The sequence below is a fragment of the Chiloscyllium punctatum genome, chromosome 8 (assembly GCF_047496795.1).
Source record: "Chiloscyllium punctatum isolate Juve2018m chromosome 8, sChiPun1.3, whole genome shotgun sequence".
Lineage (NCBI taxonomy): Eukaryota > Metazoa > Chordata > Chondrichthyes > Orectolobiformes > Hemiscylliidae > Chiloscyllium > Chiloscyllium punctatum.
In genome coordinates, this window is record NC_092746.1 from 37,113,797 (window position 1) to 37,141,789 (window position 27,993).

General features: G+C 40.1%; 1 protein-coding gene across 4 annotated transcripts in view; it reads left to right on the plus strand.

Annotated features, from left to right (window-relative positions):
• Nucleotides 1-27,993, plus strand: part of dgkb (diacylglycerol kinase, beta) — an 801,318-nt gene that overhangs the window by 327,157 nt on the left and 446,168 nt on the right. For all 4 annotated transcript variants that reach the window (XM_072575379.1, XM_072575382.1, XM_072575380.1 and 1 more), the window contains exons 14-16: nucleotides 2,212-2,328; nucleotides 16,361-16,434; nucleotides 18,109-18,183. In XM_072575379.1, the coding sequence (XP_072431480.1) occupies nucleotides 2,212-2,328; nucleotides 16,361-16,434; nucleotides 18,109-18,183 (266 nt within the window). The remainder of the gene's footprint in view (nucleotides 1-2,211; nucleotides 2,329-16,360; nucleotides 16,435-18,108; nucleotides 18,184-27,993) is intronic.

Sequence of the window (27,993 nt, forward strand, 5' to 3'; positions counted from 1 at the left end):
ACTATTGTATGAACCCTCAATGGGACCCAACGTAGCATATTTCATTGTACCACATTTACAACCTCTGTGCCCACCCCATATATCTCCACCAAGTCTTTGTTCAGACTTCAGCATTTTCTAATGCTACTGGAAACCCAAAGCTTCTGTCTCCGAGTCATTCTGAACATCTTCATTATTTTGAGTCTCTTTGGTCAAAGCTGATTTTCTTTCTCCCCTCTCTTCTCTATCCTTTGTTTTTGAGATTCTCCTGTCTTAACCAATTAGCCTGTAGTATCCTCACTAATCTACCATTATTTGTTCTCCACTCAGTTGTAGTGAATAGGTGTTCTCATTCTGTTATTGACGAGTGAAAGCATGAGTTACACTGAGGTAATGTATGGGTTGTAAGGGGCCATTGGTGGAGGAGGAAAAAATGTGCAAGGAAGAAGCATGGGGATGCCTTATGAACAAAATATGTTTGAATTCAGGCTATGATTCACAACTCCTTTCTGATCTGTGAACCATGAATCATGGAAAAGTTGCCCTGACTTCACAAAAAGCATTGACGCTAAAAGATACTTAACTGGCAGTACATCTGGCCAGGAGACAGCACAGGTTCATGACCCACATCCTTACTCTGTGTTATCCAAAATTAGACAAACTGGGAATGGGAGCAGGAATCAGATCCTACCTGCTATTGTTGAATGTCTGCAGAGTCCTTGCAAACCCACAAATTATTGAGCCCACAGATCTATTTCTCTTTTGTTCACGGCAAACATTGCAAAATACTTCCAAAACAAGATCATGATCAGGGGGCCTTTCATTTCCTTAGATGAATGTGCTTCCCATTCCTGGGTGTTTTGAACGTGATAGACTTCACTAGAGCATGAAAGAATAAGGAAGCCACTTGGAGCTTCAAAGGTTGTCCTTTTTTTCTTCTTAGTCAGAGAGCAAGATACAGACCTTTCAGTCCAACTCATCCATGCTGATCAGATATCCAAAATAAATCTAGTCTATTTACCAGCATTTGACACACATCCCTCTAACCCCTTCATATTCATATACCCATGCAGATGCCTTGTAATATACCAGCCTCCACCACTTCCTCTGGAAGCTTATTCCAAAGATGCACCATTCTCTGCATGGAAAAAAATGCCCTTTAGGCCACCTTTAAATCTTTACTCCCTCTCCTTAAACCTATGCTCTCCAGTTTTGGACTCCCCCACTCCAGAGAAAAGTCCTTGGCTATTCACCCTATCCATGCCTCTCATGATTTTATAAACCTCTGTAAGGTCACCCCCTCAAACTCTGCTTCAGGAAGAAATGCCCCAGCCTATTCAATCTCTCCCTAAATCTTGAATCCTCCAACCCTGGTGACATCCTTGTAAATCTTTTCTGAACCCTTGCGAGTTTCACACCATCCTTCCTATAGCGGGGAGACTGGATTTGGGCACACTATTCCAAAAATGACCTAACCAATTTCCTGTACAGCTGCAACATGGCCTCCCAACTCCTATACGCGATGCACTGACTAATAAAGTTTTGTTTTGTGGATGGGTTTGTGTACTCTGGTCCCAAGTTAGAAAATACATAAGGGTTGGGAGGAATGACAGAAAACTGCACTACCTCTCACAATGGCGACTGGAATGTCTGGCAGCATAGAGGAGGTGAGCACTCCCAGGTGTGCAGTAGTGGTGACTGCTGTGTCCATGCAGATAAGGTTCCCTATATAAACTCAACAGGGTTAGCACTAAATGGTATGTTCATCATGTTAAAGCTTGGGACCCATGTATTCTAATGGACTAAATGTTGAGGCAAAGGAAAAAAAGAATGTCTGCAATATCTAAATATTTAAGCTAACTGCAATTGTGGTTCCTTGATTAACACCGAAAAGTGCAAAGGTAGCTTGAGCTGTATTTAATATTTCAAAATTTCTTCCTTCTTCCCAGGCGGTCAGAATCATTTTGTGGCAATATTACAGATGGGATATAATAACTTGAGTAGACTTAGCTTATCACTGGATTTTAATTGATTGAGAAGCCATCACAGGGGATGTTCCAATTGTCCATGACATCAGTAGAAGATTTGGAACAATCTTGTTAAAATGGCAGAAATGTTCCAAATTAATGACAGACAATTCAACCTGAATAAATGCAGTTTCTCATAATCTGTGGTATTGTTTCTAAGAAATGAAATAATTTGAGATTCCATTGCTTTTGTTTTTAATGCTAGGAAAGGCAATCAACTGTGAAGAAAAGAGATGATAGTTCCCTACAAATGAAAAAATCAGAGGAGCGCACCAAAATTCAGCGAGCTAACTCTGTCACTGTGGATGGACAGGGACTGCAGGTATGTTGCTCAATAATGCGAGGATCATTCCGTAATGTTGTCCTCTTTCTGATATAAATTTTGGTTATAAGAGAAGGCAGAGACAGGGAGAATACATTCTACTACAGTTGTTTGTTTTTGGGTAAGCTGGTCATTAAATAATCCAGAACACACTGACTTTAAATGTCTAACTGGGAAAGTAATGTGATTACAGTGTGTTTGAGCTGGAGACTGCGAGACAAGTAGGGGAACAAAGTCAAGCAGCAAAGCAAAATCTTGAAACCCTTAACCAGTTTGGCAGTATCTTTAGGAAGAAAAACAGAGTTAATGTTTTGAGTTCAGAAACTCTCCTTTGGAACTTCGGGCTGGAAGAGATGTGATGGGATTTATGCTGCTGAAAGGGGTTGAAGGGCTCAGGGAAAGTACAGAAAGGTGGATGTGAAATAGCTTAGAGAATGGGAGTGATTAATTAACTCAGATGCCATGGTAATGGGAATGTTAATGGTTGAAGTAAAGAAACAGCATAAAACCCATCGCATTTCTTCCCCTTTTCCTTTGAAGAAGAATCATTGTTGACTCAAAATATTGACTGTGTTTCTCTTTCATGAAATCCTACCACACCTACAGGCTACTTCTATAATATCTCCTGTTTTTATGGTGCATACCTGATTTTGATGCAACACAATTCTGCGACTGCCACCCCCCCCAAAAAAAAAACAACTTGGGCCAGGGTGCATCTCAATTCAACAGCTGGATATGGGCACATGGTCCTGGAAAAGTTTTGCAGCAATTCCAGCCTGTGGAGAGGAGGAGAGGAAATTCTGATGGACCAAATGGTGACTCTTGTTATCCTCCAAGTGATAGGGAGTTCCGAAGGGCTTTCAGGAAATTCTGTCTATTACATTCCCTGAAAGTTCTACAGGAGCATGCAGTAACCTGTTCCCCTCTGGGTTTAGTAAAGGCCCCAAATGCCTCGGTATGAGAAAATAATGGAAACCTCTTAGACTGCAATCTTATAGTTATTTTGGAATTTTGCCCTTTTTGATTTCCATGAGGCATTCCCCAAGTCTTTTGTAGAATGATGGTGCTGACCATCCTAGACATTTTCAAGGCAAGTCATGCTGTTGTCCACCTCCAGGCATCATTGGCTTGTTTTCATAATGCTAAAAATCCCATGCTTCAGTGTGATGCTGATATCTTTGGGAATTGCTGAACTCAGGTCTTGCTCCAGCCACAATTCCACTGGGAATACAAGGCAATTAGAATTTCAGCCCCTTTGTCTCCTTGTCAGAGGTGAGTAACCTTTCACTCTGACTAAGGTGTCAGAATAATTTTTGTCATGAAACGAGAGGCTGTGCGTCGTCATACTGTCTGGAAAGGAATTAATTATTTGCATTAGTGTTTGTTTTGGTATCTGTCTCTGTCCAATGCAGGACTTCAGTTTTACACTCAAAAAATGATGACCTATTCGAATGGGTTAGTTCTCTTTGATAGGATTTCTGTTATTCCACCAATTGTTTCTCCCAGCTCTTCCTGGACATTGGGGATAGCTCATGACTGTCAGAGTTTTACTCAGTTTGGTAGCTCTTCCCTCAAACTTAGAAGCGCCATTATTACATTCACCTTTGTCACTATTTGGTAATAGTGACATTTTACATTTGGATGTGATCCATGACAGCAAAACACACACAAACACGCACAGCTGCTTTTTAGGTGGCAGTCAGTTTGAGTCACTGAACCAAAATTTAGCAGGACACAACTTAATATTGTCGTAGATAATTGTGGAAATGTTGTTGAAAGTTAATATTCATTTCCACTGTAGCTTCACTCCATTACTGTTTCCTCATTTAAGACAATGGGTGGGCATGCTAGTGCAGAGAGAGAAATAAAATAATTATACCCTTGGGCTGGAATCTTGAGCATGACTGGTTTAAAAAATTCAATGAAGTCAAAGAAAACTCCTTTCTGTGTTACCTGCTGGCATTCGCTGCTTCACACCAGTCAAATTGTGAAGAATGTTAGAACCATGCTACAGAAATATAGGCAGTTAAATGGTATCACCCCTGGAATGGTATTGTGGTACACAACTAACCCATGCTTGATTACTGTGCTGCAGGACAGCATGGCAAATTTGTGTCGCCTTCAGTTTTAAGTGAATGCTGTTTGCAGCCAGCACCAATTACGCAGTTTATTGTCTGCATTTGGTGACCTGATGTTGTGAGTGCTGTATAAAGGTAGCCTGCAAATGGGTAGTGTATTGTGGCTGCAGGAGGTAGTGGGTGTCCTTGGAAACTGATTTTGTGCTCTGCAGCTCGAGTATGTGATGAAAAATGTGATGGCATGTGCACCATGATTTTCTGTCAGTGAGCAGGAAGTCTTAGTGCAAAATGTGGAGCGAAACATATACTTACAATGGGACAAGGGTTCCTCTAGACATGTGCTGGAGAGACAGTGAAAACAAATCGCAGCAGAGGCTAATATCAAGCATGTTATTCCAAGATGTAGAAAGAAGTTTAATAATCTTGCAAAAACAATCAAAGTGGATGAATTCAACTTCATGTCATATGTCCCACCAAATCCACTGCTTAATTCGCGACATCCCTGTTATCCAGTTACAATCATCGATCCGTGTCAATCAGTTCTCATCCTTTTGAATCCTATGGTTTACTTCACCATCAAGTTTGTCAACAGTGCACCTTCAACTCACAGCTCATTTACACTGGCAGCTTTTCGTTTGTTACAGCCTATAACTATTGGAAAATTTATTTTCCCAAACAGCTTCACCCAAGTGAAGGATCTCCAATATTGATTGTTTATGAAGTTGCTCCCTAAAAATATGTAGTGGATGAGACCTTTTGCTGAAACTGGTTTCCCTTCCTCCTCTCCTATCTTACATCAGCCTATCCAGCACTGTGTGACCCTTCTACATTCACCCAATCATGTTGAATTCCAAGAGGGAATGCTGTCAAATCAGCCCTGTCAGAAAGCAATAAGATTTTGAATCACCCAAAAAAAGTAGACCATCGTAGGCAGAGTATTTTGTCTTCATGGTGTATAGAAAAGTGCCAATGACAAATGCAACCAGCATTCAGAAATAAGAGTACCCCAGTTAATCTGAGTTAAAAGCCAATTATCCCTTTTAAAAAGAACTGGAGAAGTTGAGTTGTGTGGAACAGGTGTCCTTCATGCATGTTCACCTGGATGAGTATTGAATTCAGAATCCTTCATATCTGCTTGACACACTGGTTTGAGATCTGTTACTGATACATAGGTAGCAAGTGACAGTTAAGTATACACATTTACCAGATAGCATCCTGTCCTGCTGAAAATATGTGCTGGCATCATGGGCCCATTTTCTGAGCCTTCTGTAGCCGTACAATGCCTCAAAGTTTGGATGCTATGTGACCCAGTTTAACCTACAATAATTGACTCAAAAAGATAGAAAATATAAGTTATGAATGCTGCAAGTACCTGAAACCAACAGTCAAAAGTGTCTTGAAACCTAGTAACAAATGGCTAAATAAACAAGAAAAGCAGTTGCTTAATCAATGTTACAATGGTTTAAAACCAAATGGCATATTTTCTGGTGGTTAAGTGGATGAATGCACTAGTTAGTTTAAACTCAAAAGGAAAAGAAGGTTATAAAAGTTTATTTTGTCTGTGGTATTTTTGCTGATTTCAGCTTGGCTGGCAGCCATTGATCTCCATGAGATTTCAGCTGAGGTAGGTAGGAGAAAAGTCATCTGTCATTTTGAATCCTAATTGCTAGATACTCAAACAAAAAAGAAATGCACATTTGGTCCTTGGAAAAGTACAGGATTGATTGGGCTGTGATTCCATGATACAGTTTTGGCTTTCTCCTTGCACTCCGAATACATATTCCTAACACAACGTATCTGTTACAGATGGGCCAAAACCACCTCTAATCTGCAAAATACACCTTTCACATTCTGAGAATCAGAATGGAGGGTCACTGAACCTTAACTGTTACCTCTAAAAGTAGGATAAAAATCAGGAAGATTGAGGCTGGCTGTGCCTTAGAATGGAATCATGGCAAATCAGCAGGACTTCATTATTTCATGAAAATTGAAGTCATATTAATACAATTTTTATGTTTACCTGTATTGTTCTTGTAAAATTCTATGGACAATGAGTTAATAGTTAGGAGGCTAACATGTTGCAATTTAAAGCTTCCCTGGCCTACTTTTATTTCAAGTGCTTCAAAGCATTTAGTTGTATTAGGTGTTAGAATATTGTAAAATTTTATGATGCATATACAAAGTTTTGAACATTTGAAGTGTTTTTTAAAAAGAGTGCAGTTTTGTCTTCCTGGATTCCTTCTGGCAATTCCACTCAGTTGAGAGAACATGGAGAAGGAACAAGTGGAAGAAGCAAGAACAGCTGACATTGTCAGGAGAGTAAATAGAAGGAACTGCATTTATATGGGAATTATTGCCTTTCCAACAAAGTATGTAGGCCCAAGTTAATACATGTAACCTACTTTGGCAAGAATATACTCTAAGACTGTGCTTTCTAGAAAGTTGATCACATACGTGACCTACATTAAACTCTTACAGCTTGTAATGTATGGCCTGTTGCAGTCAATGTCACTGAATATTACTTCCATGTTATCACAGATTTATTAGTAACATTGGTTAATCTCGAGATGCACCAAGGAGCTATCTATTGCAGCTTTTCTGGACCAAGCTTTGTTCATCTCTTTGTTGATGGAGATTGGAACCATTGAGAAGGACTCTTGATACACTCGGCCACAAATTGTCCTCAGTCCTTGCCTCATCCACCTTATCAGTGGAATCCTTTATAAATTTAAGAGTTATTCTTGATTAATATGCAATTGGTCTGCTACCATCAGCAACAAGTGCAAAATGCCAGGTCAGCTTTTGTGGCAATTGGCATGATACTTCTGCATTGCATTAATTCTTCATCACCCCTCTCTTTGCTTCTATAGAATAATTGTGAAGTTGACTGCTGGTGAGTAAGAGCGCATCAAACTTTTAAGAAACCATACCTCAGTGGTCAAACCAAGCCACAGTCAGTTTTATTAGCCCATAGTTCAATTGCTGTGTGTGGAGAATTCAGTGAACAGACCAATAGTGTTCTCCACAGCTCTTGGATAAGTCAATCAGCCCCTGAAATGCAACCACAAAGAGTGTCCTGTATTATTGTGCTTTGGTGTATGTGACTTGACTATGTAATATGGAGCGACAAGTTATTGAGGGTTTTTCAGTGTGATGAAGGAGAGAGACAACGATGACAAATTATTCTGAAGAGATAGATGGGTTCCTGTACCTGGAGACCTTCCCACTGAAGTGTATTTCAATTCTTCACTCTTATTTAATAATGTATTCTGGTAGTAGCACTGTTCACCATTTGTCCTATTGCTTCAAACTTCAAGTAAACAGCATATGCCTCAACATAGTTCCCACTGAAGTGTTCACCACCTAACTAAACCTTTCCGAGGACCCATAACAGCTTCAATAAAAATGTATAGTGCTAATATTGTTCAGTTTTATCTCTTCTCAGGTATCGTCCACATTTCCTTCAAATCTACATTCAACACTCATCTATTCAAAACAAAACCAACTCCTGTCATCCTGTCCCACTCTGTCCTTGCAAAATACTGTACTCCTCTATTTTTAAGCTCCCTTTCCTACTGAGTTCTTGAACATACTGTCGTATCAGAACACCATGCTCATCATTCCCTGAATTCCATGTTTGAATCCATCCCATCAGGTTTATAATCCTCTACCGAAACAGATCTTAGCAGTCATAAATGGCATGTTATGTGACTTACAAAGGTAAGCTCTCTGACCTTTTGAACCTTTTTGCATACTTTGACATTGTTGACCACACCATCATTCTGTAACCCTTCCCCACTGACATCTGGCTAAGTCACTGAAATTAGTTGGTTCCATTATTATCCATTTGGTCAGAGCTGGAGAATGACATGCAGTTGCTTCTCTGTCACTCACAACACCATTACTTTGGATGATCATCTCTGCTGACATCTCTGCTATCTTTAAATTGCTACACAGCTTGTGGATTGCTAAATGAACAAAATTCCTCCACTAAATATGTGCAAGTCTTAAACCATTGCCTCTGATCCCTGCTGCAAACCTTACACTATAGCCAGCAATGCTGTCCCTCTCCCTGGGAACTGTGTGAGGCTGAAACATACTGTTTGAATCCTTAGAGTCATATTTGACCCTGAAATAACCTTGTAACCATATGGCTGTGCCATTACCCGCACCAGTCAACCCCACCGCCCTGTGGCCGAACACTTCAACTCCCCCTCCCGCTCTGCCAAGGACATGCAGGTCATGGGCCTCCTCCATCACCACTCCCTTACCACATGATGCCTGGAGGAAGAACGTCTCATCTTCCGCCATGGAACCCTCCAATCCCAGGGCCTTAATTTGGATTTCTTCAGTTTCCTCATTTCCCCTTCCCCCACCTTATCCCAGTTCCAACCTTCCAACTCAGCACCATCCTCATGACCCATCCCATCTGTTCATCTTTCTTCCCTCCTATCCACTCCACCCTCCCCTCTGACCTATCACCTTTACCCCCACCTCCATCCACCTATTGCACTCTCAGCTACCTTCTGCCCCCCCCCCCCCACAAGCTCCAGCCCCCTCCCATTTATCTCTCCACCCACAAAGCTCCCAGCCTCATTCCTGATGAAGGCCTTTAGCCCGAAACGTTGATTTTTCTGCACCTCAGATGCAGCCTGACCTGCTCTGCTTTTCTAACACCACACTCTTGACTATAATCTCCAGCATCTGCAGTCCTCACTTTTGCCTTGCATTAGCAAAACACTGTCTCCTGCTATCTCTATTAGACTATCTACGTCCGCCCCACCTCAATTCATTTGGTATTAAAAACCTATTCTGTGCCTTTTTTTACATCTAGACTTGAATATTGTTACATCTAGCCTTGATTATTTCACTGCAGTTCTGCCATCTTCTCATCATTGACCCATCTTATACTTGCAGGGACAGGAGGAAAACATCAGTGTGTTAAGCAAGCTAAAAAGAGAATGAGTGAGCAAGAAGGACATTTAATTATAAGCAATGTGACAGATTTTGAGTGCTTTAGTGGGTGGTGCAAGAGATGAGGCACGGAAAATTAAAATTGGAAGGACTGCTAACATGATGCTGATTTACAGTCAGATTGGACTGCAGCGTAAGAGAGGTATGAAGGAGAGCCAAACTTTGAGAATCTTGATAAGGTCATTTCAATCCTTCTTTTTCCTTCCTGTTTCCTTCTTTTTCTTAACCAAAACCTCAATTTCTCTCGTCATCCAGCAGTCTCTACACCTACCAGCCTTGCCTTCTACCCTAACAGGAATATACTCCCTCTGGACTCTCGTTATCTCATTTCTGAAACTTCCCATTTTCCAGCCGTAACTTTACCTGCAGACATCTTCCCCCAATCAACTTTTGAAAGATCTGGCCTAATACCATCAAAATTAGCCTTCGTCCAATTTAGAACTTCAACTTTTAGATCTGGTCTATTCTTTTCCATCATTATTTTAAAACTTATAGAATCATGGTCACTGGCCCCCAAGTGCTTCCCTACTGTCACCTCAAGCACCTGCCCTGCCTTATTTCTCAAGAGTAGGTCAAATTTTGTACCTTCTCGAGTTGGTACATTGGATAAGTTTTAGATTACAGTGCGAAAATAGGCCCCTCAGCCTGACAAGTCCACACTGCCCCGCCGAAGCGCAACCCACCCATACCCCTACATTTACCCCTTACCTAACACTACGGGCAATTTAGCATGGCCAATTCACCTGACCTGCACATCTTTTTGGACTGTGGGAGGAAACCGGAGCACCCGGAGGAAACCCACGCAGACACGGGGAGAACGTGCAAACTCCACACTGTCAGTTGCCTGAGGCAGGAATTGAACCTGGGTCTCTGGCACTGTGAGGCAGCAGTGTTAACCACTGTGCCACCATGCCGCCCACAAACTGAATCAGAAAAAATTCTTGTATGCATTTAACAGATTCCTCTCCATCTAAACCCTTAACATTATGGTGGTCCTGGTCTGTTTTGGAAAATTAAAACCACCCTATTATTCTTACAGCTAACTGAAATCTCCTTACAAATTTGTTTCTCAATTTTCTGCTGACTACTAGGGGATTGATAATACAATCCCAATTAGGTGAACATCCTTTCTTGTTTCTCAGTTCTACCCAAATAATTTCCCTGGATTTATTCTCAGGAATATCCTTCCTAATTATGGCAGTGATGTTCTGCCTTATCAAAAACGCCCTCTTCTCTTGCTTCCCTTTCTATGCTTCCTATAGCATTTGTATCCTGGAACATTAAGTTGCCAGTCCTGTCTATCCTTGAGCCATGTATTTGTAACTCCTATGATATTTCTGTCCCATGTAGTTAACGATGTTCTGAGTTCATCTGCCTTCCCTGCTTACCTCTTGCATTGAAGTAAATGCAATTTAATTCATCAGTCCTACCTTCTTCTCTGCTTTGTCCCTGCCTGCCCTGACTGTTTGACTTGTTCCTTTTCCCAACTGTACCAGACTCAGATTAATCTCTTTCCTTACTACTTCCCTGCCACACACCCCACCACATCCCCCCCCCCCCACCGCCACCTTAGTAGTTTAAATCTTCCCAAGCAGCTCTAGAAAATTTCCCTGCCAGTATATTAGTCCGCTTCCAATTCAAGTGCAATCTATCCTTCTTATACAGGTCACTTCTACTCTAGAGGACATTCCAATGATCCAAAAATGTGAACCCTTCTCCCCTGCACCAGCTCCTCAGCCATGCATTCATCTGCTCTATTTTCCTGTTCCTACTCTCACTAGCTTGTAGCACTGGGAGTAATCCAGACATTACTACTCTTGAAGACCTCATTTTTAAATTCCTGCCTAACTTTCTATTTTCCCCCTTCAGAATCTCATCCTTTTTCCTTCCTATTTCAGTAGTTCCGATGTGTACAATGACTTCCTGTTGGTCTCTCTCCCCATTGAGAACATTCTGCACCCTTTCTGAGATATCCTTGGTCCTGGCATCAGGGAGGCAACACACCATTCTTATTTCTTGCTGCCAGCTGCAGAAACATCTGTCTGTGCCTGTGACTAGAGTGTCCCTTGTCATAATCGATCGCTTGGAACCCAACATATCCCTTGTTACATTAGAGCCTGTCTTGGTACCAGAAACTTGGCTGCTTGTGCCACATTCCCTGAGAGTCCATTGCCCCCTACATTTTCTAAAACAGCATATTGTTTGAGATGGGGATAGCCACAGGAGACTCCTGCACCACCTGCCTCCCTCTCCTACTTTTCCTGGAGTTAACCCATCTACCTGACTGTAACTGCAGTTTTTCTCCCTTCCTATAGCTGTCATCCATCACACCCCCTAGCTCCTGTAAGTTTCTCTTTGACTCTAACTGCCACTCCGGCTGATCCATGTGAACTGATAGGATTCGCAACTAAATACACGTGCTGCAGTCATAATCATCAATAACATGGAAACATTCCCTAAACTCCGACATCCGATAGGAAGAGCACATCACTCTACTAAACACCCCCACCTTTGCTCCTTCACAATCCACAGACCCAGAAAATCCTATTGACCCAGAAAATAGCACCATCCTATTGCTCTAAAAAAAAACACTGCTCCAGGCTAACTTCGTAGTTATTTAAAAAAATTAATCGAGACCAATCTCAATAAAACATATAATCAAGAAAGAACCCACTCTACTCACTGTTGTAGACTTACAACAAGGTTACACTTAAAAACTATGTCCTTATCTGTTCCTGTGCTGTGAGCTCTCCCACACAGGTTCCTCCAAGATCAACTGTGAACTGTTTGTTAATTTTTGCTTGATCCATTCCGATGTCTAGAGATACTGGAACTCAAACAGCAAAGATAGTAACTGTGCAGATTCACTGCTGTGTCAGTCAACAGTGTAGGTTTCTTTCCCTGACCATGTGGTCACTGCCTTTTTCTGTCTTCCTCCATTTTAAATTGCCAATGTTTTGATCTCTTTCCCCAAAGTTCCAAAACAATGCAGCAGCATATAAAACAGTAATTGCTGCTCCTGGAATTCGAGGAAATCACCTTCAGCACCTAAAAATCCCTCAAAGAAAGAGCAGCTCTTCCAGCTACATTTTTTTCCTGTCCTCCATCTTGGATTACATCTTAAGCGCTTTCTGAAAGCTAGAGAACACTGCTGAGAAGTTATGCCATTCAAACCGAATTGAAGATCACAAACACTTGGACAGTATTTGATGTGAATTATGCAGATAGTTTGCAACATAATGGCTGATCAACATAATAACTTAAATGGCCTACAAAACCTAAGTAATAGTGTCAGAATCTATTTTTAAAATCTCTTAGTTGAGTCTCTGTTGATCACAATACAAGGTTTTATTTATGGAACTCATCTCTATGTGCATGACCTGTCAAGTGAAACAATTAAAGCAAGTGAACACCAGAGTGGGCATTGCTCATAGTAAGTATATTGCTCCAGGCAGGATTTTGATCGTTCAGATCAAAATAGTCCCTTCACAAAACATCATTCTTTGAAGATGAGCCAGATTTTTTTTTCCTCTCTCAACATGCAGGTAATTAGAATGTTAATTATTTCTATTGCTCAATTGCATGGAATATGAGCAGCAACCCTCCTTGCTATAACGAGAGTTGTTTGTTAGATGGACTGAAATTCTGATTCATTTTCCCTTCTGGCATAACATTCCATGAATGGCTGTAACAGTCATAAGGAATCAATTTACTGTGGAAAATGTCCGTGAATTATCATTTTAATAATCTAAGGCACGTAAACTTAATCTGATTGTGATCAATTCCATTAACCAAGACAGACTGTCTCCTCTGGACATTAACACTTATCTCTCATTTGTATTTGACAGTTTTGTCTTGCCATGCTTATGGAATTTTCTTGCTTTGCGAAAACATTCTGTGTCGTTTTACAATATAAATGCCGATCTACGTTTTTATCTGAAGTACGCATTGTTATAATAAGCAGCAGACCTGAGATCAGTTCCCATAATTAAAACAGTGTCCAGATTCTCACATGTTCACTTTTAACGAAGCAATGGAGAAACTATGGAACCCTCACGAATTGTGCCTCAGCATGAACCATACAAAATTACAGCAAAGAAGGAGTCCGTTCAGCTCATCATGTTTGTGCTAGTCAACAAAGTGCTTTCTAGCCTTATGTAACTTCCCAGTTCTTGGTCCATAGTCTTACAGGATACTGCACTTTCTGGTCGTCCAGTTATAGGGAGCATATTATTCAGCTGGGGAGGATTCAGAAGAGATTTACCAGGATGTTGCTGAGCATGAAAGGCTGGACTTGTCAATAAAGGCTGAATAGGCTGGGACATTTTTCACTGGAGCATAGAAGATTGAGAGGCAGCCTGGTAGAAGTTTATAAAATAATGAGGGATACAGATAGAGTTAATGGTAGGTGTCTTTTTCCAAGGATGGGGGATTTCAAGATTAGGGAACACATTTTTGAGGTGAGAGGAGAGAGATTTAAAAAGACAGAAGGGGCAAATCTTTTATACAGAGGGTGTGTGCAATGAACTTCCAGAGGAAGTGGTGGATGTGGATACAGTTACAATGTTTGAAAGACATTTGGATAAGTACATGAATAGGAAAGGTTTGGGGGAATATGGGCTAGGAGCAGGCAAGTGGGGCTAGTTTAGTTTGGGATTATGTTTGACATGGACTGGTTGAACTGAAGGGTCTGTTTCTGTGCTGTATGACTCTATGACTCTATGACTATGACTCCAAGTTTTCTTTAAATGCAATGAGCAATTCTGTCTGTACCACTTTTCAAGCAGTGGCTTCCATAACTCTCATTGCCTCTGTATCATCCTTCCACCGATTACTTTCAGTCTATCCCCCTGGTTAGTAACTGTCACTATCAGAAGATGAAGAGGGGGACAAGAGGAAAGAAGGAGAAATAAAAATGTTCCCAAAACTTTTTCTCAAGGCCATCGAGTGACAAAAGAATGTTCTGTATTGTTGGCATGCACTGGCAATAATTACAATTCATATTGATTTGTGACTGGTAAAAAAAAACATGATGAGCTGATTTCTTCTATCTTAGTGGCTCTTCAATCATCGCATTACTTTGAATGAAAAGATTAAAAGAATATGACTGCTGACATAGGTCAAAACTGCTGTTGCCATTTACCTATTACTTTTGACATGAACTAGTAGAGTAAGGGTGGATCTGTTTTATGCTTGGTAAATGGCAGAATTTCAGAACATTTTTAAATAAGCACTATTTGCAAGGTATTTGGCCTGACGTTTTAGCAATAAATTGCAGTCTGTAGTACATGTGATAAGGCTGTCATCTCTTCAACTTTGGCTATGCTTTTATGACATATTATTAAGTTATAGTTTCCAGCTGTCAGACATTATTTTAGCTCTAGTGCTGAGAATAACTGGACTTTTTAACGTTGTTTCTCAGGAAGTGATTTATTTAATTGCAATGAACATATATATCCGTTCAGCTGTTCTTAAAAGTACTTTAACTCTTTGGAATAGAGCACTAAAAAGATCTTTTAAGTGCTGCTGAAGCCTGAAATTGATTTGCAAAGCAGACTCCTATTTACTTCCCAGTGTAACAGTGGAAAGGAAGAAACAAAAAGGAATAACTGCGGTACCTTGAGATACCATGGCAACAAAAGAGACCTATGCAGTTCATTGATGTCTATTAATCATGGTTAAGCACATTTATCTTAGTTCTTTATAGCTAACCAGCATAATGATCAGGATTATTATTTATAATTAGAGGAAGTAATAGATCATACATAACCTTTGGATGAGTCTCATTAATTTACCTGATTCCATCGGGATTTCAGACTGAGGTAGTTAGGTACTTCATCTCTGTCATTCTGTGTTCCATTGGCACATAGTTAATGCTCTGAAAAGGACAGCAGCACAATCATGGAAAGAAAAATACGACAAAATCCCAAGGGGAGCTGTGACTATTTTTGACCAAAGTGGTAAGAAAATGTAGGGCATTACTTTGAAATTTGGGGTGCTGAGTTTCTGCAGTTCGTTGCGGTTATTTATAAAGAACTGGTTGATTCATTGCATTCAACGTTACGATTGTGTAGGTGTTAGCATTAAGTAAGAGTGTGGTGCCAAATGCCACTCTGCCAATTATGATAACGACACTTAATGATCAGAGATTTACTTTCAATTACATATGCTACTTAATTAACTGTAAAAGTTGGTATGTCAATGGAAAATCTGGTGGAAAAGAATTGCTTTCAAAACAACTCATGAGGAATACAGGAACTCCTGTTCAGAGCTATCATAATACGTTGTAGGTGCATGCTTATAGTTTCTTAAGATAAATTGCAGAATTGGCTTCCATCCACCTGGTGTGTTTTTTAACATTTTAAAAAATGCACTATTTTCCACAATCTGTTTTTAATAAATGTGTTTTGGGTGCTAAACTAGTTTGAATACTTCATTGGCCTTGCTGTTGTGAAAAATACAAACAAATGGACAGAAATGACTAAATGCTTGCAGCCCAGCATTAATGTTCCACCAGACTGAATGGCGCTGATTTTACCAGTTGTTGCAAAAGAGATAGACACGATCCCTGAGTCACCTTAATGCCTGGTCTTAATGCTCCTCAATTGTAGAGGACACAAAACTGGCAGGATCATGTGCAGAACCAGGCAATAGTTTGAGCCACTGGGAACTATCATCCAGGTGTTGAGAGACTGCTGTTCTGCACCCCCCCAAAAAAAAAGATGATAAAGGGTTCTTCATCAACCTATAACAGCTGCTTGGTTTTGGGGAGGTTTCAATCCAAGTCTAGATGCCTCTCTGGGCAAAAGGACTATTTCAGAAGATGGATTTATGTTGCAGTATCGCCTCCTTCTGACCTTTTCAATGTAGCGTTGTTGAAATTTAAGCATTTATGGAAATACAATGAGATACAAATTTGGATAAAAAACTTGACACTCTGAACTTGAATGAAAATCTCACAATTTGTTACCTTTTCACAGATCACACCAATTCCTGGCACGCATCCACTCCTGGTGTTTGTGAACCCAAAAAGTGGTGGAAAGCAGGGAGAAAGGTGAGCTAGTGTTTTCTTTTTCAATTTGACCTTAAAAAAAAGAAACTGCAAAATTTTGATAAAAGTGCAACTGTAATCCCAAATGTTCTGCAGAAATGTCAACTTTCCCTAATTATTGATTCAATACTGTAATTGGGATTTTATTCTGTACTAGAAAGTGATGTCTATGTATAACATCAGAGAGAGGCATTACCCAAACACAAGGGATCATCCTGTCATATCAAATGGCAATGAATAAAACCCCTAGGCACTTGAAACTTCATTGACTTTATATTGCCGGAGGCAAGTGGACTGATGCAGAAAAAGACAGGCATCTGGTTGAAATGTGATCCCATCATTTATCAAAGGTTCCTAGCTACCTTGAGAGAGAGAAAATCTCTGTCCTGAGGAGCCATAGGAAGGCACTAAAGATGAGGATTCTCCAAGCCAAGAGTTCATGCCCCGAGATCTTGCAAAGCAACCAATGTTTCTGTGGCAACCGCTAAGCAAAGGCAGTGGTGAAACGTTAACCCCAGTGCCACAGTCCAAATCAAATTTTTAAGTAAATCAGGCTTCCCAAGGTTTATCGGCCTGTTTGTGAAAATACATAATCAAATTGTTCAATGAAGAATCTGGGCCTCCTAACCGCTCTCCTCTCCACGAGCCACATTGCACCTCTTCCACCACCCCCGCCCCCTCCAACACAAAGTTTGGAGGTATCTATTAATGAACACAGAAATAAGAGCAACATTGTGGTCTTTGTTGCCAGGGTATAACTGCTGACAGTAAGACTTGATGAAAGCTGTACTATGTGTACTTTGTACACAGAGGTGGTTGTAACTAAATGACACACACTGTTTATTGGTTTATGTGGTTCTGCATAAGTCTGTATTTATGCTAAGGTCTTGAGTTTCTGCTTATAACATTGGATATTGGTTAGTATTTTATTTTAAGAAGCTAACTGTTCAGAAGTATCTTAAAATAAGGCAATTTTTAAAAAAAGTCCATTATAATTCAACCATCGTTTTGTTTTAAAATATGTTAATAACAGATTTTCATTAAACAGTAAGCACTTCCTTGGTAATTTTGATTTTTATTCAAAATCTTCCCTATCTCTGACACATGCCAGTTGCTCCTAAAACAGTTCTCCTCAGCAAACGTTTCTAAAAATATTTACTAACAAAATCAGAAAGATACATTTGTGAAATTGCATTTCTGTACTTCTGTTTAGTTGTTTTGAAATACTAAATGTTGTGCAATTAAAATTGTGCGTCATTAATTGTGCAGTGAAAATAAAGTGTGGAAAACAAATGACCTGGTACAAGTGTCGTGTCTAGTTAATATCCTCTACAAGTGCCTCCATTTATCCTCCCCTGTGACTTGTGCACTGTTTCAACTCATATTGCTGTGAGAACACTGCCTGGGGACATTAATTAGGTGTGACACCAGTACAGGCTTGACCCTAGCACATTCCTGGAAAAGACCTTCATTATAAATCATCATTAAAATTAAAATGATTACAGTAACAATACAGATCACTTCTGTATTAAGTGATGAATCCACATGCATTACATAAAGACTTCTTTTTGCTTTGTCAAATTCAACTTCCTTTTTGAAAAAAAAATCTGAAACGGTGATCTAACATAAAACAGACTGCTTAAAGAAGTGGATAGTATATTTATACTCTTTTCACAGAATCTTCAGAAAATTCCAGTTTCTTCTGAATCCACGCCAGGTTTACAACCTTGCCAGTAGTGGACCAATGCCAGGGTAAGTGCAGCACCAACACAGGAGCTAGAAATATCATCCAGAAGTTGGAAATGCAAAACATTATAAGTTTTATAAATATTCATTTTGAACAAAAAAATGTGTTTTACAGTATAAATTAGAAGCTAGTTACTAATCATCTGTGACATGGTGGCTCAATGGCTAGCACCATTGGGTTCAATTCCACCCTCTCGTGACTGTGTTTGTGGAGTTTTTACATTCTCCCTGTGTTTGCGTACATTTTCTCCTGGTGCTCTGGTTACCTCCCACAGTCCAAAGATGTGTCGGTTAGGTCGATTGGCTATGCTAAATTACCATAGTGTCTAGGGATGTGCAAGCTAGGGGGATGAGCTATGGAGAATGCAGGGTTACAGGGATAGAGTAGGGGTTTGGGTACGGGTGGGATGCTTTCTGGAAGGATTGTCTGGACTTGATGGGCCAAATGGCCCGTTTGAACACTGTTCGGATTTTATGATTCTATGATTTACACATCAGCTATAAAAAAAACTTTGACTTTATGAAATTTCACCTTCGTCTTTAAAACTTAATATCGAGTTTGTTTTAGATAGACTTAAAATAAAAGTTCTCAGACAGGAATATTTGTTAATGACATGATACCCACAACTTTTTTCCAAAGGCTAAATTGTTCATGGATTACAGATCTAACTCAAATTATATGCAATAAAATTTTTAATTTAAATAAAAATAATAATATCGCAAAATTTTTAAAATATTTTCAATAAATAACTATGTATAACAACATATTTTGGTTATGCATGCTGTTAGTTAATAAGATCATTCAACTGATAATTCAGTTTTGTCTCTGAAAGACAGTGAAGTCATTTAAATCTGCGTAGAAACTTTTTATATCTTAGGAGTTGACGGGTTTCATTACTGTTGAAGACAAATAGTGAAGAACAGTCTTGTATGAATAATGCACTGTGTTGCTTGTTATGATACCCTGTGTTCCCAGCAGGGTGGGATGTACTAGCTGATAAATCTTACCCTTACAGAAACATTACAAGATTGCAGTCAGCCTGAGGCAAGATTACCAGACACATCTGTTTCCTAATTCACAAACAACAGTATAATATCTTAAACGTCTGCCTTTCCATTCAACCATAGAGAGTCCTTCCTGTAAAACATAAACAAAACAACAGTGAACAAATGTACTTCTTTTGAACCGTCTACTCTTGGGGGGGAAAGGCTTGGTTGTCTACCAGAATTCTATGAGAAAAGATAAGCCCAACCAGTTATGTTTATTTGTAGCAACCTCCATTAATAAAAGTTTACATAGAGGTGGATCACAGAAAATTAGTTGAAGAAAACTTGGGATTTGAGGACATTTTTCATAGTAGTGGGAGACTTAAAAAGGGATAAGGTTTATAAAAAAGGTATTATGACAGTGTAGTGGTAATGTCTCTTGATTAGTCATCCAGAACTCCAGGACAAAAAAAAATTGATGGAAAACATCTTCAGAAGGATCACTAGACTGAAAACATTAACTCTACTTTTTCGCATCAATACTGTTAGACCTGCTGAGCCTTCCAAGAATTTCTGCCTTTGCATCTGATTTCCAGTATCTGCAGTTCTCTGTTCTATTTTATTCAATGCTCTAGGGACATACGTTCAAAACCCACCATGGCAGATGCTGAAATTAGATTTCAGTTAAATCTTGAATGAAGAGCTGGTCTAGTTTCTATGAAACCACGGCCAATTGTCAAAAATTCCAGCTGGTTCACTAATGTCCTGTAGTCAAGGAAGACTGTCATCCTTACTTACATGGTATGCCAGTTCCATAGAAATGTGGTTGACTCATAATTGCCCATTGGGTAATTAAGAGCTGACCTAGCTAATGATGCCCACATTTCATAAGTAAAATTATTTTAACAAGCCAACAAAGTGAAATGGAAGATAGTGAGAAGTGATGTTAATGCCAATGAAATGTCAGGGTCAGATGGTTCCATGCTCTCATTGGAGATGGCCGTTGCCTGGCTGAATGTTACTTGTCAGTCTAAGCTTGAATGTGTCCAGGTCTTCCTGCATTTGGACATAGACCTTCATTATCTGAGGAGGCACAAAGGGTGCTGAACTTTGTGTAGTCATTGGCGAATATCCCCACTTTCTGACCAAATGATGGATGGGAAGTCATTGAAGCAGCTGAGATGGTTGCGCCAAAGATACTGAACTATGGAAACCCTGCAAAGATGTACTGCCCCTCTGATGTTTGACCCGCAACAACTTGTGTTTGGTATAGAGAAAGTGAGACTGCAGATGCTGGAGATCAGAGTTGAGAGTGTTGGGCTGGAAAAGCACAGCCAGTCAGGCAGCATCTGAGGAGCAGGAGAATCAACAGTTTGGGCATAAGCCCTTTATCATGAGTGAATTGAGTTCGGTATGAATGGTTCACCCAAGAATCACATTATCATCAGTTTGTCAGCTTTCCTTGATGCTAAACTAGCTTTAATGCTGCCATGATGTTAAGGGCAGTCTCTTTCACCTCAACTTTTGAGTTCTACTCTTTTGTCTATGATTGGATTACTGTATAGATGTAATCAGGTGAAGAGCTGAGTGTTCCTGGCAGAACACAAACTGAGCACTGGTGAACTAGTTATTGCTGACCTGCTGACAATACCTTCCATCACTTTGATGATCGAGAGGAGACTAATGGGTTGATTATTGGTTGGGTTGCATCAGTCCTTTTCTTGTGCACAGGACATGCAATTTTCCACATTCTTGGGTAATTGCAGGTGTTTTAATTGTACTAGAACAGCATTTCTAGGGACATGGCTGGTTGTGGAAGCACAATTTTTATAACAATGGATACAGGATGGGCTTTGTACTAATCACACAGAACACTCAGGCTGCACACCATCAGGTTCATCATGAGCCATGTAGCTTGCAGAGGAACTGCACTATCGTAATTACATCAAAGACTACTCATCCTTTAATAGCTCCTAAACTGTCAATCAGATATCAGCTTGGACCTCCTTCATTGACATGAATGTTTAATTAAGCTTTTGAAACTTGGGTCAAAGATTTATAATGACCTCAGCTATAATAATAGCCCTTGGAAATGACAGCAAAGAACTCTGTTGAAATTTCAGAAACTCCAATAGTTCCACAACTAGCCATGCCCCAAGACACACTGTTCTAGTACAATTAATACACTCGCAACTATCCACGAATGTGGAAAATTGCATGTCCTGTGCACAAGATAAGGACTGATACAACCCAACCAATAATCAACCCTTTAGTATGCTCTTGAAGTTGCTAGCCTTCTTTGCTAGCCTGCTTTTATTGAGTTGTTAATACGAGCAGGCTGGTAGAGCATGTTTTTTTTTTGTTCACATTGACAACCCAATCCTGACCTTTTGACCTTTTATAATGTCTAAAAGATTGGAGATTTTAAAAAAAACTTGTTTTATTTGCCTTTCACAAGCATTTATACCTACTTCATCGATCTAAGACTTTCACACTGGGAGTTGTGGTCTCTTCGAACTCAATACTAGATTCAAGTGGTTTTACACAGTTTGGATTTCCTTCCTGTATGATCCACTTGTCCTTTATTCCTCCGAACAAAAACACTATCTGTCAGAAAGTAGGGTAGTATTTCTGGATTGGGTGGGGGAGTCGGGGTGGGAAGGGGTGCACACATTTTTGGAGGGTCTTCCCAGTCAACATTTTTCTTTGGAAAACTGGTTGCCATGTGTGCACCTTGTATTGTGTAGAATATTTCAGGGTCTGTCTAAAGCAGGGAGGACATGAAGACAGAATGTTTGTGCCTACAGAACCCACTACAGATGAATTAATGGGATGACAGGAATAAAAGTAGCCCTCGTGCCTCAGTTCGCTCTGATCTCAAATACCCACCCCTTCAAAGAGATGCATTAAAAAGTGCTTCTTACCAAATAAAATGTCTCTAATTCTCTTTTATTCCTAAACAAAATAGTATCTCAAAGTGTCACCAACATTAGGTTTAGCCAAGAGATTTATTCCATTGATCTTCTTGACTCGCTCCCTGTTACAATCTCGGTATGACACTTTCTTTCCCCTGCAAACTTCTCTCAAAGTGAGAGTTATACCTTGTGAGTTTGCATAAATCACTAACAATTGCAGTAAGAAAAGGAAGCATATTTATTCTGCCTGAACTGGATTCATTCAAAGTTTCAAAAGTGAGCCAGATCACAGAAAAACATCTTTCCAAAAATAGAAAGCTAATAATTCAGCCGTCAGTGCTATTAGCTATTCTTACAAAGAGCTTTCCAGCTTCTTTATGGTTCTGTTGCACCTGTTACTTCTCATCAAGTGACAAAATCACATCCTGTATAAATCAGAGAGAACCAGCTGAATATTGGAGGCTTGTGTTACTCGCTCACAATTCTGTAGTCCTTGTATTTGAACATGATGATACCAACCCAATCGATTGAGGGCAAGGGCAGTGAGGAAAAAGAAGATAAAATTTTGTGCAAGCCGACATTTGTTTATGTGCATTAATATTTTTTACAGATGTGTGAAATAACTGTCTAAGTTTTCAACAGTATTCGCTCCACTGTATCAAAATGGAAGTGACCATTTATTCCCAAGGTTGCACCACTGAAAGCATTCTTAAAGTCACAGCTATAGGCAACAGTAATGAGTGACAAATCTCGGGAGTAGGTTTATCATATTGGTACTAAAAATCTTTAACTTAGCTTTATAGTGTTCCAAAGTAATGGCTGGAAATTACCTTGCTGACATATAATGGGAGCAGGTAGGAACCCTGGTTCCAGGAGCACAAGGGTTCTGCTCAGTGTATTCGGAGGATGTCATGATAAGTTTAGTTACTGCATTGCTCAGTTAGCAGTCAGTTAGATTGGCCGACTGGCTGTCAGCATAACGTCATGGCTAAGGACTATCCTGGGCAGGTAGGAACCATCAGAAGTTAATGGTATTGTGAAGGTGACAATCATGAGAGCTTATGGCATAGGAAGTAGCAAGGGCTACTGATTGGGAAGGACTAGGAAGTAGAAATATATATTTTATAGATTTTCAGTATTTCTGCACTTGGAACTGTAACCATCCTATTTAAAATTACACTTATTTGCTGTTGTCAATTTCTGTTTCCAATATGTGTCCTACATCCATTTAAGCCTACTATGTTGATAAGCTGACCGCGGAGAATTGGGTGTGAATGACTCGCTTCCACCTCTGCACTCAATCTGCCAGTGGATGTTTTAGTGCAGTGGCAAACATAGCAGCAATGCTTGGACAGTAATTATATGCAATTGATCCACCTTATGCAATGTGTTGGAGCTGACTATGCCCTGGGATTTCCAATGCAACTGTTAAAAGAGAGTGAAAGCAACAATATTGCTAGAATTTCACATATGGCTGAAAAAGTTACAAACAAACCTTATATCAATGAAATCTAAATTCAAATGAGATCCATTTGTCAGCAATACGGCTTTGTTCTTGTTCTGAACCTACAATAAATTAGTTTCACTGTGATTTTTAGCCCAAAACTGCTGCTGGTGAATTGCTCTATATTGCGCCAAGCCAGCCAATGTCAAAGTCTATATGTCAGCTCAAACCCCACTTATCTAAAGATGTTGATACATGCATGTTATTAACAGCCAGTTATTTCCTTAATCTTCTTGATGCATCTTAAGTTATAGACGAGAGTGTAATTGTTTAACAAAGTATGGAATAAAGAAGCAAAGTTAAAATCAAATAGATTAATAATTGCTGCCATGATCCATTTGCATATTAGTAGGAAAGGAAAAGGATGACTGTTTAGTCAAGGTCCAAACAGGCCATTTAACTGAAACTCAGAGCATTGTGGAAAACACTTAATCCCATGTTTACTTAATTACATTTTCAATGACTGCTGTACAGTGTTAGGAAGTGTTTGTTAGTAGGAAGATTTCAGAAACATCTCAAAACATATAAATCACTTATATTGTTGCGGTAAACATTTATTTAATGAAGCTCCAAATTCACACAGTATCCAAATGAAAAGTAAAATCTGGCAGTCCCTCTGTTTACACACTCTCCCCGTGTCTGCGTGGGTTCCTCTGGGTGCTCTGGTTTCCTCCCACAGTCCAAAGATGTGCAGGTTCAGTGAATTGGCCATGCTAAATTGCCCATAGTGTTAGGTAAAGGGGTAAATGTAGGGGAACGGGTCTGGGTGGGTTGCTCTTCGGAGGATCGATGTGGACTTGTTGGGCCGAAGGGCCTGTTATCTGACCAGATTAATTTGACTATCAAATGTCTAATTTCCAACTTTATGTTGACAAGGTTCCATGCCAGGACCCACGTGCTGACCTATTAATTTAAAAAAAAGCAAAAATGATTGCTGATCCATCCACATGAATGTTTGCATGTTGACAAAGAATAAAGCAAAGTGGATACTGATGTGGGGAGGATGGGGGTTTTGGCTGGTTTTAGTGATATCCAAAATTATAAAGACTGTGATGTTTCTGCATAAAACTTAGATTTTTGGTGCAGTTGAGTTTTATGCAGAAATAAATCAGCCGTGGAGATTCTGGTTGATCTCAAGTGCTGACTTCAGTGAATTTGCAAACTTAATGGAAGGATACTGAATCTTTTGGGGGAAGTAGATGGAGACACCACATGCAGTTGGCATTTCTGCTCTCTTTCCCAACACTGGGGACAGGACTGCCCTGGCTACCTATGCAAACCTGAAAAGTCAAATTAGTTGGGAGAATATTCCACCAGACTTGTCCTTATGACCAAATACACACATCCAGATGATCGATTAACAATCATGATGATTCTGCTGATATTGTTTATAGAGTCATACAGTCTCTAGAACCTCATTCATAGAGTCCAACCAGTCCATTCTGAACATAATCCCAGACTAACCACATCCCACCTACCTGCTCCTGGCCCATATCCGTCCAAACTTTTTCTATTTGTGTACTTATCCAAATGCCTTTAAAACGGTATAACTGTACCCACATTCACCATTTTCTCTGGAAGTTCATTCCACACGTGAACCACCCTCTGTGTCAAAAAAAATGCCCCTCGTGTCTTTTTTAAATCTCCCTCCTCTCACCTTAAAATGAGACCCCTTGTCTTGAAATCCCCATCCGAGGGAAAAGACAATTGCCAATAACACTACCTATACTCTGATATAGGAAGGCTTTCAAAAAGCAGTGGAAAGATGGAATAAAGCCCACACAATCATAGGAAGTATCAAGGATCAGACTGATAGATATCCTTAAAAGGTGTTTTAGGTGTTTGGTTAAATTTTGTAGAGCACTGAAACCCATTTATGCTGAAATTGTCAGAATCATTGTACCTTGATGCATTCGATTACATTAGAATGCAAGAAAGGCTTGCTGCTCCCAGAAACTAACACAGCTGTAAATGAAGAGAGGGAAAGGTTTCTTGTACATGGAGTACAGAGAAATTGTGAAATGTAATAAGTAGTATTTCCAGGAATCTGATGCAGAAAGGTAAAGGATGTTCTGTTTGAGGTATGCAAATTGATAAGGGAGGTTTGAAAAAGTTGATATGGTGAAATTGTAGTTAATTTTAGTTTTTGAGCAATAGTTTAAAATGCAAAATAAAGAATTACTGCCTGTTTTACAATTTAGTTGATCTTCTTTTCCATTAACTTCAATGGAAATAATGTGTGTATTGTATATTTTGTACAATTTATTTAATTTTCTGAAGGGTTGGAGGATTTGAGAGGCTAAATAGGCTGGGGCTATTTTCCCTTGAGCATTGGAGACTGAGGTGGGTTTTTTTAGAGGTTTATAAAATCATGAGGGGCATGGATATGGTGAATAACCAAGGTCTTTTTCCCAAGGAAGGAGAGTACAAAACTAGAGGGCATAGATTGCGAGTGAGTGGGTAAAGATTTAAAGATTTAAAATGAGCTGCCAGAGGCTGGTACAATTACAACCATTTAAAAGGCATCTGGATGGGTACATGAATTGGAAGGGTTTAGAGGGATATCGGCCAAATGCTGGCAAATGGGACTAGATCAGTTTAGGATATCTGTTCGGCCTGGACGATTTGGACCGAAGGATCAATTTCTATACTGTACATGTCTATAAAAGTGGACTGTTGATCATTGATTTTTCAAATTAACTGTACTGACGCTTTTTTTTACAATGAATGACAGAGGATTCTATACCCAGTTTTGGATAGACCAAGAATTGATATTTGGGCATGAATTTTCTGCGAGAGAAATGGGCACATTAGTTCAGAAGCTGAAAACAGCACAAATATTTTTGCAGGGGCACGAATCAGGCAGCTTGTGTTTTGTGCAAGTTGGAATTCCCAGCATCAGAGCTCTCTATCTTCAGCCAATTCAATGCACTTGTGAAATGAAGAAACTGAAGGTGCTGAATACTGCAAATGTTATAAGCTCTGATGATAACCTGGCGTAATATTGAAGGCTTTAACTCCAGAACCAGCTGTTCTTCTACCCAAGGTGTTCTGGTATAGCTACAAAATGGAAGAAATGTAGAGTTGTACCGGGCAAAAATGAAGCCGATTATGATTTTTGGGTGTCAGTCATCTCAGTCGAAAGACATTACTGCAGAGGTTCCTCATTGTAGCATCTGAAGCCTAAGTATATTTAACTGCTTCATTAACAACCTTTCCACCAACCTAAGATCTGAAATAGGGATCTTTGCTGATGATTAGACCACGTTCCCCACCATTCCCAACTCCTCGCACTGAGGCAGTCCATGCCACTACACGGTAAGGTCTACATAACATCCAAGATTGGTCTAAAAAGTGGCAAGTAGCATCCCTGGTATGAAATTTAAATACAAAATTGCAGGGACATCACAAAATAGATTGTATCACCCCCAACATCCACACCATCTTTTAAAAACCTGTTGTACACTCAGAAAAGCACTGTCAGTCCAGAGCTGCTGACCACAGTTCCTGACATTAGCCCTGGCCACGCAGATGAGGGAAAATTGGTGCCCTGCTTTGTGGGCAGGAAGCTGGAATTCCTGAACAATGTGTTGGTGCAGATAAGTGCCATCCCTTTCCCCCAGGGCCAGTAGTGGAAGTCAAAGCACCAGACCATGCCAGCTGAGGTTGCTGGATCATAGCAGTCTAACCTGTCTGCAGGAATGTGCACCGAAGCAGGAAGAAGGTCCATTCCACCATCCTAACAAACATCATCCTCACTCCAGTACCTCGCGCTCATTCTCTCTCAGGAAATGTACCCATCTCCCACTAAGGTTCATGCTCTACCTGCAACATCTCCCCTCACTCACTGACATCCAGCCAAGCCCCTGTCGTTGCTAACCCTGCATGCCCTCTGCACTGCTCACTCACTCACTCCCCCCCGTTCTGTAAATGACAGCATCTCTCTAAATATCTACCTGCCTCTCATTCCAGGATGAAAGCAACCCACAACACGGAAGGAAGAGTCAAAATAGGTGGTGGATTGTCCAACATTCGACCCTCACCCCTTGTGCAGAGAGGATCCTGAGTGTCTGACTCACTGTGTTCAAGTCCCTGGACTGGTAACTGGTATCGGAGGCTGCCCATGACTTACTGTGCCAGGACCCCCTGACTGAAAGTCCCTTGAATTGTCTGACAACTGCTAACAGCAATGTTTTCATGGTTTTGTGTCTGTGCTAAATGATAAGGTAACACAGCAGACCTGAGAGTCTGGTATATCTGGATGAGGGGAAAGTGCTAAAAGACAAGGCAAGGGTGCTATGAACATCCAGCTAGGCTTCGAGTAAGGAAGCAGGCTATGTCTAGTCGATAAGCTGGGTTCCTGTCCCTGAGTGCACGATACCCTTTCTGCAGTGTCACAATGATAGTTGC